Genomic DNA, 14,099 nt, shown 5'->3' with positions numbered 1-14,099 from the left:
CACCTGCGGTCAAGAGTTCGAGACCAGCCTGGCCAACATAGTGAAACCCCATCTCTACTAGAAATACAAAAAATTAATTGTTTTAATTGGACATGGTGGTGCATGCCTATAATCCCAGCCACTCGGGAGGGCTGAGGAAGCAGAATGCCTTGAACCTGGGAGGTGGAGGTTGCAGTGAGCCAAGATCACGCCACTCCACTCCGGCCTGGGCAACGGAGTCAGATGCTGCCTCAAAAAAAAAAAAAAAAAAAAAAAAAAAATCCCTTGTTTTAGTAAGGTTTCTGGAGAGAGAAGAGATAAATGTGAGTTCAATCCACTGTCTTTAAGCAGAGGTTTCCTGTGATTATGGAAAAACAAGTGTGCCAGATAGCAGTAGGCTGACAGCAGCTTGCCAGTGCATTCCCCAACAGGCCCTTTTTGTCATTGACTTGCTAGGAACCCCAAGGTGAGGGCTTGTTACAAAGCTTTGAGGCTCTGCTTGGCTCTGCCTTTCTGAGGGTGATGGGGAGGCACACACAGGCAGCATGGCAGGGCACTCAGGACAGTGAGTTCTGCCCAGGGCTATGGACTGATCCTGAGTTTGCCTGGGCTTTTGTCACTTTAATGAAACTGCTGTTTGTTTTCTTCCATTCCCAATCCCCAAACCTGTTCTCTAGGATGATGAGAGCCTGAAGTACCTCACCCATGAGGAAAAGGATGTCCTTCTGTTTTTTGAGGAGACGATCGACTCCCTGGACGAGGACTTTGAGGAGCCAGTGCTGTGTGATGGGGGAGCATGCTGCGTCTGCTCCCCGTCTCTGGAAGAGAGCACCTCCAGTCCCTCCGAGCCTGAAGATGTCATCGACTTAGTGCAGTTGGTACCTGGCGCCAGGGAAGCCGAGGGCCTTCCAGAGGGGACCCAGGCAGCAGGTGAGGGGGAAGCACAGGCCAGGCCTGGGACATGGTTTGCCGGTGTCTGTGGGGCACAGAGATACTTCTTTTTGTGATCTCCTGTGTTTGCCAGTAGAAGCTGTTGAGTCTTCCCAGATTTTTTTAGGGGAAAAGCATCCTCGGCAGTTTCATTGTCCAGCAAAGGGAAATGCCAGAGGGACTAGAATAAAGAAGGAAACGAACTGGGCCCAGAAGCGGAGTTTACAGTTTCCTTTTTTTGTTTTTTTCTTTTCTTTTTTGAGATGGAGTCTCACTCTTGTTGCCCAGACTAGAGTGCAGTGGCACAATCTCAGCTCACCTCCATCTCCTGGGTTCAAACAATTCTTTTGCCTCAGCTTCCTGGTAGCTAGAACTACAAGCGCCTGCCACCACACCCGGCTAAGTTTTGTACTTTTAGTAGACACACGGTTTCGCCATTTTGGCCAGGCTGGTCTTGAACACCTGACTTCAGGTGATCCACCCGCCTCAGCCTCCCAAAGGGCTGGGATTATAGGCGCGAGCCACCGTGCCCGGCCCGGAGTTTACATTTTCATACACAATGTACACATGCACAGAAAGAAAATTAGAAATGGCTTCCAGGTAATTATTTTACAGGCTGGGCGTCATGGATCACTTGAGGCCAAGAGTTCAAGACCAGCCTGGCCAACACAGTGAAAAGTAACTGGTCCTGGTGGTGCATACCTATAGTCCCAGCTGCTCCACAGGGAGAGGCACCAGAATCTCTTGAACCCCCCCGAGGCTGCCGTGAGCCAAGATCGCACCACTGCACTCCAGCCTGGGTGGCAGAGCAAGACCCTGTCTCAAAAAAAGAAAGAGAATCTAATATCCCTGTTGACGTGACAGGAGGTGGAGCTCGGTAATGGGAGCCGTGGGTAGTGGCTGTGAACACAAATGACGCTTCACTCACTCACCGCTTACGGTTCCTAACAGGCCACAGACCAGTACCAGGGGGGTGTTGGGGATCCCTGAACTGGAGGGAAATGAGCAGAGAGAAATATCTTCCAGTTTTTTCCCCCTGATTGGAAAAGATACTAGAAACACATGTGGCCAAGGGGTTGGATTGGAAGGGATGAGGAAAAAAGTATTTTTGCTGTGGTAATGATAAAATACTGTCATTTGTCTTGAGCCACTAGAAATAAAGTGTGTGACCATGTATATGCATATATGTATTTTAAGCAAGGCTGTGTATTACACTGAACTTCACATACTGTGGATACGAATTCCATGTAAATACGGAACTTGGTTTGTAGCCATCTCTTCAAAGAGAAGTAATGTGAATTTCCCATTTTTAGTGTACTTCTGCTTTGAAATCTAGTTCTAAAAGTCATTAGAAGCAGCTGATACTTTTAAAATGTGAGATCACATAGTCATGCCAAGGAAAACACTCTGAAAAATCAGCTACACCTCTCCATCAGTCTCTAACATGATATTTTCATAACAATTTTTTTTGAAACAGGAACTTGCTCTGTCACCCAGGCTAGAGTGCAATGGCATAGTCATGGCTCACAGCAGCCTCCAATTCCTGGGCTTCAGTGATCTCCCACCTCAGCCTCCCAAGCAGTCACCATGCCTGGCTAATTTTTTATTTTTCATTTTTTTTTTTTTTTTTTTAAGAGATGAGGGTCTCACTATGCAGCCCAGGCTAGTCTCGAACTTGGGGGCACAAGTGATCCTCCCACCTCAGCCTCCTAACTTGCTGGGATTACAGGTGTGAGCCATCACACCTGGCATTTTCATAATAATTTTAAGTGCCCACAGAGTATATATTGTGAGATTCTGAAGATACGAACGTGAAAAGATATGAATTTCAGGAATATTTTTTGTTTTTTTCTGAGACAGAAGTCTCACTCTTGTCACCCAGGCTGGAGTACAGTGGTGCCATCTCAGCTCACTGCAACCTCCACCTCCCAGGTTCAAGTGATTCTTCCACCTCAGCCTCCAGAGTAGCTGGACTATTGGCACATGCCACCACACCCTGCTAATTGTTCTATTTTTAGTAGAGTTGTGGTTTCACTATGGCCAGGCTGGTCTTGAACTTCTGGCCTCAAGTGATCCACCTGCCTCAGCCTCCCAAAGTGCTGGGATTAGAGGAGTGAGCCACCACGTGGCCCAGTTCTATTTTGGGAGACAGGTGCATAAGTAGAGCAGTGTCAGGTGATCTGTGATTGGTGCATTCTGGGTCAAGACCCAGGCCTGTCACATTCGCCATCATAAAGTGACAAAGCTTCGTGTCCTTCATCGAGAAAGACCTGCTGGTGACTGTGTATGCCACACATTCTAGCCTCAGTTTCCCCTCTATAAACTCCCCTGATGAGCTGGTCACCGCGTACATCCTGTTCCAGCCTGGGGCTGGAGCCTCAGCAGCCCGCGTGGAGGGCACGTCTCCTGGGTGCCAACTGTCTGACTTGCAGGCCGGCCAAAGGCGGCCTTCAGCGTGCCCTTCTAAACGTGAGGTCATGAGCATAACATACCACCTTCTGTTTCCCTAGTCCAGGGAACCCGGAGAGAGGGAGTTCACTCACAGGCGGCACCGGGGAAGTTGCTGTCAGGTCTGGTTGAGGCTCGTTTCAGTTCAGTGAGAGGGAATTTCATGCCTTTACTTAACCTGGGCTAGTAGCTCACAGGCTTTCTTCCCTCTCTTCCAGGGCCTGCACCTTCCGGGAAGGAGCACAGGAAACAAGATGCTGAGACTCCTGCACCTCCGGACCCCCCCGCTACCGAGACCATCCCTCCGGCTCCCGAGACCGTTCCTGTGCCGCTGCCGGTGCCCGGCACCCCCGAGCCCCCCAGGAGGGAGCTGCGTGCCCCCTCCCCGCCGGCGGAACACCCCCGACTCCTGCGCTCCGTTCCCACGCCCCTGGTTATCGCACAGAAGATTTCTGAGAGGTTGGCGGAGAGTGAAGCCCTCTCGCCCACCTCCCCGTCCAGGGAGGGCAGGCCAGGGGAGTGGAGGACGCCAGCTGCCTGGGGGCGCCACATTGGAGACCCCGACCCAAGGCCCAGCCGCCCGGCACAGCCCAGGGCCCCCCGCTTCCCCAGCAACATCATCGTCACCAACGGTGCGGCCCGGGAGCCCCGCAGGACCCTGTCCAAGGCGGCCGTCAGCGTGCAGGAGCGCAGGGCGCAGGTGCTGGCCACCATCCACGGCCACGCCGGTGCCTTCCCTGCCGTGGGGGACGCGGGCGAGGGGGCCCTGGGGCGCGGCTCCTTTCCAGAGCGGGTGGCGCGTGGCCAGGACGGGACAGGCCCTGCTGAGGGTCTCCGTGCAGGGAGCCAGGCTTCCCGGGGCCCAGCGCTGGCCAACGGCTTCCTGAGCGCGCACGAGGCCCTGAAGAGTACGCCCAGTACCTTCGCGCCCACCGGGAAGTCCCTCTGCTTCCGCCCTGGCCCGGCCCTTCCCAGCACGCGGGGCCACCAGAGTATCCCCCGGCCCCGGCAGCCCGATGGCGGCCAGGACGCATGGCGCCGCGCAGACTCCCTGCCCCGGCCCCAGGGCGTCACCGTGCAGTTCGCGGGCCGTGGCTCCTCGGAGGAGGCACGCAGGGAGGCCCTGCGGAAGCTGGGGCTGCTCAGGGAGACCTCGTGAGGGCGGCGGGGGCCTGGATCCACCCTGTGTCTCCCCACCCCCAAGAGAGGGTGAAAGAGGAGCTGCATCGCATCGAGGAGCTGTTGGGCCTAAAACGGACATGAGAGCCAGAGCCCCTGCCCTCTGCAGCGCATCCAAGTGGAGAGGGGCCAGGCTGAGCCCGCACCACCAGCTCCAGCCACCCAAACAGAGGACTCTTCTCTAAAGGAATCCGGCCGGCGTCTTGTCTCCCTTTTCCCAAGAACTGAGAGAAGAACCTGTTAAACCCATGGGTTTCCGTGACGTGTAAATGCCACCTTTTGGGGGGTCGGGGAGGAGCAGGACTGGTGTCATTGTCCTTGAGTCCCGTCTGCCTTTTTCTCCAAGTACATGACAGGAAAGCCAGTGTAGATCCCTTACTCTCAGGATCCCCCCGCCTTTTCTAAGAAAATAAAAGAGAAACGCTTGCTCCACTTTGTAATGTCTTAATATATTTGCTTTTCTGTAGGCATCATGGCACTTTGCTTTTGTTTCTCGATGTAATTTAGCTTGCCCAGTTTTGTTTTTTACTGAAACCTTTGGAGTATGGTATACGATAATTTTGAGTTTTGGGAGTGAAACAGGTGGTGATTTTGAGAAAGCAAGCCTAGTCGGACTCCTAGGTCTTGGACATGTGCCTGAGCCTGTGTATATGATTTTAGATACTCATGTGTCAACATATACACGCACAGGCACCCTGTGTGTCCACATTCGTCATTACTACATAAACAGAAACTTCTCGACACCCTCCTAAGTCACTGCAGGATGCCAGCACTTCCTATCCTTGAGCACACAGAGCCACCTCAGCATCCTGATGGGTAATAATAGAAGAAATTGTTAACTTCCTAGTAGGGAAGTCCATTAAGGACACATCTCCATGATATTTTGGTGAACCCAAAGTGCTTTTTCCTCAACAAAATGTTCCTCTGTTCCCAATTAAAGTAATATTCCCCGCTTCCAAGTAAGCAAGATTGTTCACTCAACAGTCTTGCTGGGATCATGCCTGTAATCCCAGCACTTTGGGAGGCCAAGCAGGCAGATCATGAGGTCAGGAGTTCAAGACCAGCCCAGCCAAGATGCTGAAATCCCATCTCTACTAAAAATGCAAAAATTAGCTGAGCATGGTGGCAGGTGCCTGTAATCTACTGGGGAGGCTGAGGCAGGGAATTGCTTGAACCTAGGAGGTGGAAATTGCAGTGAGCCAAGATCACACCACTGTGCTCCAGCCTGGGTGGCAGAGCAATACTCTGTCCCAAAAAACAAAAACGGGCAGGGTACAGTGGTTCATGCCTATAATCCCAGCACTTTAGGAGGCCAAGGCGGGCAGATCACCTGAGGTCGGGAGTTCAAGTCCAGCCTGAACAACAAGGTGAAACCCTGTCTCTACTAAAAGAAAATACAAAATTAGGAGTGGGGGTGCATGCCTGTAATCCCAGTTACTCAGGAGGATGAGGCAGGAGAATTGCTTAAACCTGGGAGGCAGAGGTTTCGGTGAGCTGAGATGGTGCCATTGCACGCCAGCCTGGGCAATAAGCAAAACTCCGTCTCAAAAACAAACACAAACAAAAAAACTAATCTCCTTTATCAATTTTAGTTTTTCGTGTTCCAAGGTAGCCAGTCAACAGAATGAAGCAAAAGATTGTTAAAGATCCCGCCCCCTCCCCCCCCCAACTGTCATGTTCCACAAGCAAGATCTCAGTAGGGAAAAAACAGCGAACGAGTTTACAGAGCACGAAAAATCCAGTTTCCTCCCAGACCATGTCTTAGGCGCTGAGTTATGCCACAGTGTTATTATCAAAACTATTTAAGGCTGGAGTCTTAGACCTCTAAAAATAGACAGGAAGGGCTGCCCTGAGCAGTCACGCCCTTGTGTTTTTATGTTTCTGCCAGGGCTGTAACAGAGCCTGTTTCTTTCTCGCTGAGTATTACTTAAATTCAGACTTAAATGTACTGTGAAGGGCATTTTTCATAGTATTCCGTCTGCCTTTTAAGTTATGTAAAGTGCATGATTATACCTTTTTCCTTGGAAATGCAATATTTAGTCTCATCCAGCTCTTATTCTCATAACCTCATAGATTCTTGATGATCTTAATTTAAATAGGTGCTTTAGTTTTACAACTTTCAAAAGTAGTTACTGTAAGTTTTCCTCCTGTTAATGTTGGATGGGTTTAAAGGATTTGTAAGGGCTGGGTTTCCTTTTTACAAGGCAAGATGCCATACAGTGTTCAATAAGAGAAGGTGTAGATACGACCAGTAGTTTAAATACTCTTTCTGAATGAGGACTGCATCCTTTGCTCTGGCCCTGTGATTTCAATGTGAGCAGGGTAACTGGACTGCTTACCAATTCATTTGGTGCCATAATCACATTTTTGGAAAATAAATTTAAGAGTTTTATCTTAAGCTTGTTTTTGCATTGCATGCTATATTCTATTTATTCATTTCTTCTGTTTATTCATAGTTATACTGATGGTCACTTCTTATGTCTAAAACCCTACTAATTAAAGCCATACGTTGTGTATGAAGTTGAAATTCTAGCTGCTGCTAATCTAACCTGTATGTGAACATATGTTAGCAAACCCAGTTTGTGGAGGGGCATTCGTTTTCTTGCCATAATTATGATGTGATTTCTTAAAGGTCATCTGGTTCACTGTAATTAGAAGGACCATACACACCTCAAAGCAAAATTGTAATGGAAAGATGAGTCCTAAGTGCCCCAGTGTTCTCCCCAAGTGATGCTTGTAAATCATCCTCCACTTTTACAAACTCTTTATCTTAATGCTTAAATCAAAAAAAGAAAATTATCCTTTTCTTTTTGAGACGGTCTTATCTCTCTTTTCCCAAGAACTGAGAGAGAGAATAACCTTTGCCCAGTCTGGAGTGCGGTGGCACAATCTTGGCTCCCTGCAACCTCCACCACCTGGATTCAAGTGATTCTCCTGCCTCAGCCTCCTTAGTAGCTTGGATTACAGGCACCTGCCACCATGTCCAGCTAATTTTTGTATTTTTAGTAGAGACGGGGTTTCACCATGTTGGCCAGGCTGGTCTCAAACTCCTAACCTCGGATGATCCACCAGCCTCGGCTTCCCAAAGTGCTAGGAGTACAGGTGTGAGCCATCGCCCCAGGCATGTCCTTGGCTTTTCAAAAGCTGTGTGCAAATGGCCAAACCAGAGTCCCATCAGCAGATGACAACCCCAAACAGAGGATCGTGGCATCTGCAGAATCCTCTCCTCTCCTCCCCTTTCTGACACTTTGTTCCTCATATGCATACCCAACTTCACCAAACTGGCAGAAATGTTGATCATTGCTTCTCCCTGCCTGCATTCTCCTATAAGGCTGGTTGAGGAGAGAAGGGGCAGGAAAGACAGAGACACGGATCCCGGGATGCTGTCTTCAGGAATTTGGAGGATGACTTTTCCATGGTGTTTAATGATAGAGCCCTCGGCTCCACGCATTTTGATGGAACTCAGAGGCCTGTGAGGGCGGCCCCAGGCCCAGGGTTCACAGCCTGTGCTGCCTGCCTGTTCTTCAGCCCCTCCTGGGCTGCACAAGCTGACTTCTGACTCTAGGATTCCTCACTCAAAATTCCTAGAGCAGCATTCCACTGCAGGATGCCATTTGAAACCAGCTATTGTGAAAAGCTGGGCAGAGGTGATGAGCACTGCCTTACAGAAACCTTAGGATTGACTGTTTTATTAAAAAACAAAAAATTGGAAATATGTTCTCTTGACCAGGCATGTGACTCATGCCTGTAATGCCAGAACTTTGGGAGGCCAAGGTGGGGAGATTGCTTGAGCCCAGGAGTTTGAGGCCTGCCTGAGCAATGTAATAAGTCCCTATCTCTACAAAAATCAAAATAAAAATAACTAGTCCGGCCTGGTGGCATGCACCTGTAGTCCCAGCTACTCGGGAGGCAGGGTGGCAGTATCGCTTGAGTCTGGGAGGTCAAGGTTGCAGTGAGCCTAGATCTTGCCGCTGCACTCCAACCTGGGCAACAGCCTGAGACCCTGTCTCAAAAAGAAAAAAGAAATGCATTCTCTTTAAATTTCCACACGTCTTGCTGTGAGGATTCTGACCTGTCAGAGGATTTGGTGGTAATGATCGGTGATCTAAGAAATCACTTATTTAATGCTTCGTAAAGAGGAATGAAGAGAAAGATGAAACGTGACAGTTTCCCTTATCCTAACTCCCGAGCTGTCTTCCCAATGATGACTGGCCTGACGAAGGCACTGCTCTGCGTGTATTCACCGCCTCACGCGGCGAGATTAACAGACTTGTTTTCCTTGGGTTCTTAAACTTCTGTCACCAAAGAATGGTGAGCTCGGAGTGAGCGCTGCCTTGTTTTCCTGCGGTCCCGCCAGGGCTGCTGGGGGTAGGAGGAAGGGGAGGAATCGGGAATGCCCACCTGAACTGGTTTGTGTTTTCATTGAAATGACAAGTCACCGAACAGGTTTTGTGTCCTCTCCTCACAAGGCTTTCTTCCCTGCTTTTAAGTAAGGGAAACAAGTTCCATCTCCTTTTCTAATCTACTAGATGGACAGGCCCTGCCTTTTTTTTTTTGAGACACAGTCTTGCTCTGTAGTCCAGGCTGGAGTGCAAAGGCGTGATCACTGCAACCTCCTCCTCCCAGGTCCCAGTTCAAGCGATTCTCCTGCCTCAGCCTCCTGAGTAGCTGGGACTACAGGTCTGCGCCCCCACGCCCAGCTAATTTTTTCTGTTTTTAGTAGAGATGGGATTTCACTATGTTGGACAGGTCAGGTTGATCCTGACCTTGTGATCTGCCCAGGTTGGCCTCCCAAAGTGCTGGGATTACAGGAGACCAGCCCCCACCCCCTGCTTTCAAATAGCTGAGGAACGAGAAGACAGAGCTGCAGGCCACTGTGTCCCGGGAAATCACGTGCTCTGTCATTGAATTTGAAGCAGAGGCGTGGCTGGGAACCCAGCTCCACGTGGCCTACCTCCCCCAGGCCTCTGGGGCATCTCCCTCACCACCAGAATCACCACTTTCTCTGACATGAAAGCCTTGTGGGGGGATCCAGCCATGCACAGAAGAAAAGGCCCGGGCCCTCCCACCCCAGGCTTTTCACCATGGCAACGCCCCCCCCGCCCCCGCCCCCCGCCCCCGTGTTTGACAGATGAAGGTTTTCTGAAAGGCCTCTTCCAAACAAGACAACAGAACTCTGTCCTCTGCATTCCACATTCACAAGACTTATGAAATGCCCATCACTCAGAGAGCAGGCTACAGGCTTCCTCCAGGTACTGTCCTGAGGGGGGCGGGGGGGGTCAACCCCCAGGAGCCCAAAAGGGTTTCCTCCAGGCTTGCTCCTTCTGCAGACTGTAGGAACTTGCTATGGAACAACCAGCTAAGAAGGGGCCACATGGTGACTCCCAGTCACGACCTCATCAGCCTCAGCAGCAAACTCCAGCCTAGGGGAGGAGCACCCCAACCACCCTGCAGAGTGCGGCGGGTCCCGGCACCCCGGCATTGCCACTGCATCCTGGATTCCACTGCAGTTCCCAGATCTGGGTGCAGGGTCCACAGCTAGACCCCTCTGCCCTGGGCACACGAGGACCTGCAGCAAGGCTTGGTCAGTCTGGTTCCCTTCCTGCTTCACTGCTTGGGTTTAATGCAGGTTTTCCTGGCTCCTGAGGCTGCTTTAAAGCCCTGGTTGCCCTGTTCCCCACTGACCCTTGCTTCTGAGGTTTGGGAGCGTTTGAAAGTGCAACTGGTCTAGGCCTGCTCAAAGCTTCAGGCCTTTCTTCGGGGGCTGGGCAGATGGCAGGAACCCCAGGCCAGCATTCGACCCCCACTCCCAGATCCCTGCTGCCATCAGAGCAGTTGCTGTGACCAGCCCACTCTAGGCCCAGGTGAGAACTAACATTTGCAAGCAGAGGCTGCTGGAGTGCAGTGGCTGATCGACAGGTCACCCTTCATAAACTTTAACCTCAGAGTGTTTGTGTAGCAAGTAATGCTGCCAACAGCAGTGACCTAAATTCTGGAAATGCCTCTCAGGGGTGGGGCTGAATGAACAAGGGAACTGCGTGCAGGGCCTGCACCGCCTGTGCGCACAACCAGGGATGGCTCCCATTCAGCCAGGCCCCACTGACTGCCGGGGCTGCACGATGCCTTTCACAGCATGAACTGCCTGTGAGTGTGAGGACGGCAGCAAGAGATCGGCCCTTGTTCCTGAGGACGCCCTGGCCCTCTGTGGCCCTTCTGCAACGGCCCAAGTCCTCACACAACCCTTGTCCCTGACAGTTTACGGTGTCGGCAATGCTACATGGTCACCTTCAGCTTCCAACCAGTTCTCCAACTGTACAAAGTTTCCTGGTCCCTGAAATTGGACAGACTGTATCCCTTTTACCGACCATTCAACTTGGTGTCTGGAGTTTTGAATTTGGGGAAAATAACCTATGCTTGGGAAAATGGTCTTTTTGTGTTTTTTTTTTTTTTTCTCGAATTTCACTCTCGTTGCCCAGGCTAGAGTGCAGTGGCGTGATCTTGGCTCACTGCAACCTCTGCCTCATGGGTTCAAGCGATTCTCCTGCCTCAGCCTCCCCAGTAGCTGGAATTACAGGCAAGTGCCACCACGCCCAGATAATTTTTGTATTTTTAGTAGAGACGGGTTTCTCTATGTTGGTCAGGCTAGTCCCAAACTCCCAACCGCAGATTATCCACCCACCTCACCCTCCGAAAGTGCTGGGATTACAGGAATGAGCCACCAGACCCTGCCTAAGGAAGACGGTTTTCAAAGAGTAAGAGGGCTTAAAAAGGCCTGGCGGTGCCCAGATGTTGGAGCAGCTAGCACGCCCCATCTCCTGTACCCACCTTCCCAACTCAAGACTGAGGGCTCATGTGATTGTGACTTTCCTAATTCATAACCCATGTGACTGTGAAGCTTTCTGTGAGGCTCTTCATTCTTCAGACCAATCTTTTTTTTTTTTTTTTTTAATGGAGTCTTGCTCTGTTGCCCAGCCTAGAGTGCAGTGGCGCTATCTTGGCTCATTGCAACCTCCACCTTCCAGGTTCAAGCGATTCTCCCTTAGTCTCCCTAGTAGCTGGGACTGCAGCTGGGACTCCCTAGTGTGCTACCATGCCTGGCTAATTTTTTTTATTTTAAATAGAAACAGGGTTTCGCCTTGTTAGCCAGGCTGGTCTGAACTCCTGACCTCAGGTGATCCACCTGCCTCAGCCTCCCAAAGTGGTGGGATTATAGGCGTGAGCCACTGTGTCTGGCCCTTCAATCTCAAAGACCACAGAAACTGAATTTAAACATCTATCATGTAAAACAGTTGGTGGCAGTGGAAAGGTAGACAGATATGACAGTGTCATTCATTCATTCATTCATCCATTCATCCAATCTTCGTGTCCCTTCTGTATGCTGACACTGAGCAGTGCTGGATGGTAGCTCCTTTCTCCCTATGCCCACCTGCCAGGTGGGGCCATCTTGGCCACTTACACATGGAACAGGGAGGCTTCACTCCTCTCCTTGGGGCCTCTGGGGGCTGCCACAGGTGCCCTGCCCTGGCAGCGGGGCCTCACCCTCCAGAATGTGTCCTGCCCTCTTGCTTCCCTTCTTTCCATGCCACTCACGAGAGTCACTTCCTGAACCAACCTGGCCCCCTTCTCCCCATGACTCCTCCTGATCTTTACATAGGCTTCAGGGCGTAGTAATAGGATGGGGCCACTTGCAGGGATGACAAGAAAAGGCAGCTGAAGGCTGGGCCATTTGAGGCCAGGCTTGGCAGGAAAATGGGGTGGGGGTGGAGCTTCCAAGAGGAAAGGGAAGTGGGGATGAGCCTGGGCCTGAGAAGGGCCCCCTTTAAATTTGGTGCCTGTGACCTTGGCCTTGGGGACCCAGCTCCAGTCAGGTCCTTTGGTGGCCTCTGTCTCCCTTCCCCCACTTAGGAGTTGGCTCTGGAACCTGGAATTGCCTGTTGGAGTTTCCAGCACCCCAACGTGCAGGACTCCTATGCACAGCACGGCTATACGAGCTCCCAGGATGCCTGATCTGCACCTTGGCAGGCCTTTGAAGCCGTGGCTGTTGCTGGAAAGGCAAGGAGGCTTCAAGGGAAAGAAAGTCCAGGGGCCTGGCTCCAACTCAGCAGCAGGCAGGGCCACGCCACCCAGGCCTGCCTCGGTCTCCACCCTGGCCTCAGCCCAGGGGGCAGTAGGGATGAGGTGGTGTTTCGCCTTACACGTCTCCAGCGGCAGCTCCGTCATGACACAGGGACCCTACAGACTGGTGCCCCCTCCTGCCCCGTCACAAATGATCACAATTCTGCCAGTATTCCTCGGTGGTACTGCTGACATTTTTTGTCTGAGGCTCTCAGGGAACAGGTCTCCTTGCCTTGGGAGGCCCCATACTTTGTCCACAGTAACCTTACTATCCTTTCAATTACGTTTTGTAAATTTCTCTAGGAGTAACTACCTTTAAAAACCAGTTTAGGCCAGGTTTTTAAAATCACTCAAGTTTTCCTTTTAAACCAGATTTTTGGTTTTGTCTCAGCTCAATCATCCACCTATACAGATTTGATTCCAAGGGACTAGTTGTTGTTTCTAAAAATCAGATCCTCCTGCTTTCAAAGGTACATTTTGCCATCGGTGGATTTTCAATTCCACACCGAAGCCTGCAGCTTCTAGAGGAGCCCAGAGCCAGTGGGAAGCACGGAGCACACTGACCCAGGAAGTCCAGACCGCTGGGAGGGTCCGAAGGCTGCGAGGCTATCACCCTCTGTATGGCCGCAGAGAGGACAAGAGGAGATATTTCGACTCAGTACAGAGAACTGGAGAGCGCTCAGACTGGCTGGGATGGAAAGCCATTCACAAGAACATGGCCTTCCCTCCCCACAGGGCTGTGTGAGCAGAGGCAGGAGCAGAGCTGGGGAGAGACTGTCCTCCAGGACGGGCCTCAATACCACCAGTGTCAGGCACTTGGCACGTGCCTGGCTCACACACACCTTCCTCCTCCCCATCATCACCACAGGGAATTCCTACATAGCCCTGGGGACTCCGGAGCAAAGCCAGATGTAGGAGTGAAAGCCCCTGGGCCTGGCAGCCCCAGCCAAGCACAACCAACCAGCTCTGACCAGGGACAACCAGCGACAACCAGCCAGCCCCGACCAGGAACAGGCAGCCCCGACCAGGGACAGGCAGCCCCCGACCAGGGACCACCAGCCAGCCCTGACCAGGGATAGGCGGCCGCAGCCAGGGACAAGCAGCCTGGCCACCCTGCCTCCTGGGCCCCTCCCTGATAGTCAGTGGGGACTTGAGCAGAGCAGCCGTTTTAAATTTCACATCCCCCGACAAACAGAGCTTTCCCACTTTCTACAAATATGTGTCCAGAGTTTATTTTCCTTCTCTGGGGCCGGGCAGGCCCAGCTTCCTGCTCAGAAACAGCACAGGAGGAAGCCGCCCGTCTCAGCACAGGTTTTTCCACCTCCCGTCCTTGCCTTCTCAGGGCTGGTCCCACCCTGCACTCCCTCCCAGCCTCCTTCTGATGAGGTGGCACCGAACCCGGACCAGCCTGGCCCAGTCCAGGGACACTAGAAACTATGTGGCCCAGA

At 51.7% G+C, this 14,099-nt stretch overlaps 2 protein-coding genes across 7 annotated transcripts in view; one reads left to right on the top strand and one right to left on the bottom strand.

Annotated features, from left to right (window-relative positions):
* The window catches only part of PROSER2 (proline and serine rich 2), a 100,042-nt gene extending 95,074 nt beyond the window's left edge, over positions 1 to 4,968 (top strand). For all 4 annotated transcript variants that reach the window (XM_078329317.1, XM_078329316.1, XM_078329315.1 and 1 more), the window contains exons 3-4: positions 657 to 909; positions 3,576 to 4,968. In XM_078329317.1, coding sequence (XP_078185443.1) covers positions 657 to 909; positions 3,576 to 4,516 — 1,194 coding nt within the window. In that variant the 3' untranslated portion in view covers positions 4,517 to 4,968. The remainder of the gene's footprint in view (positions 1 to 656; positions 910 to 3,575) is intronic.
* The window catches only part of LOC128928296 (uncharacterized), a 42,236-nt gene that overhangs the window by 17,976 nt on the left and 10,161 nt on the right, over positions 1 to 14,099 (bottom strand). The window lies entirely within an intron of this gene.

Source organism: Callithrix jacchus, chromosome 7, assembly GCF_049354715.1.
Source record: "Callithrix jacchus isolate 240 chromosome 7, calJac240_pri, whole genome shotgun sequence".
Classification (NCBI taxonomy): domain Eukaryota; kingdom Metazoa; phylum Chordata; class Mammalia; order Primates; family Cebidae; genus Callithrix; species Callithrix jacchus.
Note: the sequence above shows the minus strand (reverse complement) of the source record. Positions and strands in the feature narration are given on the sequence as shown.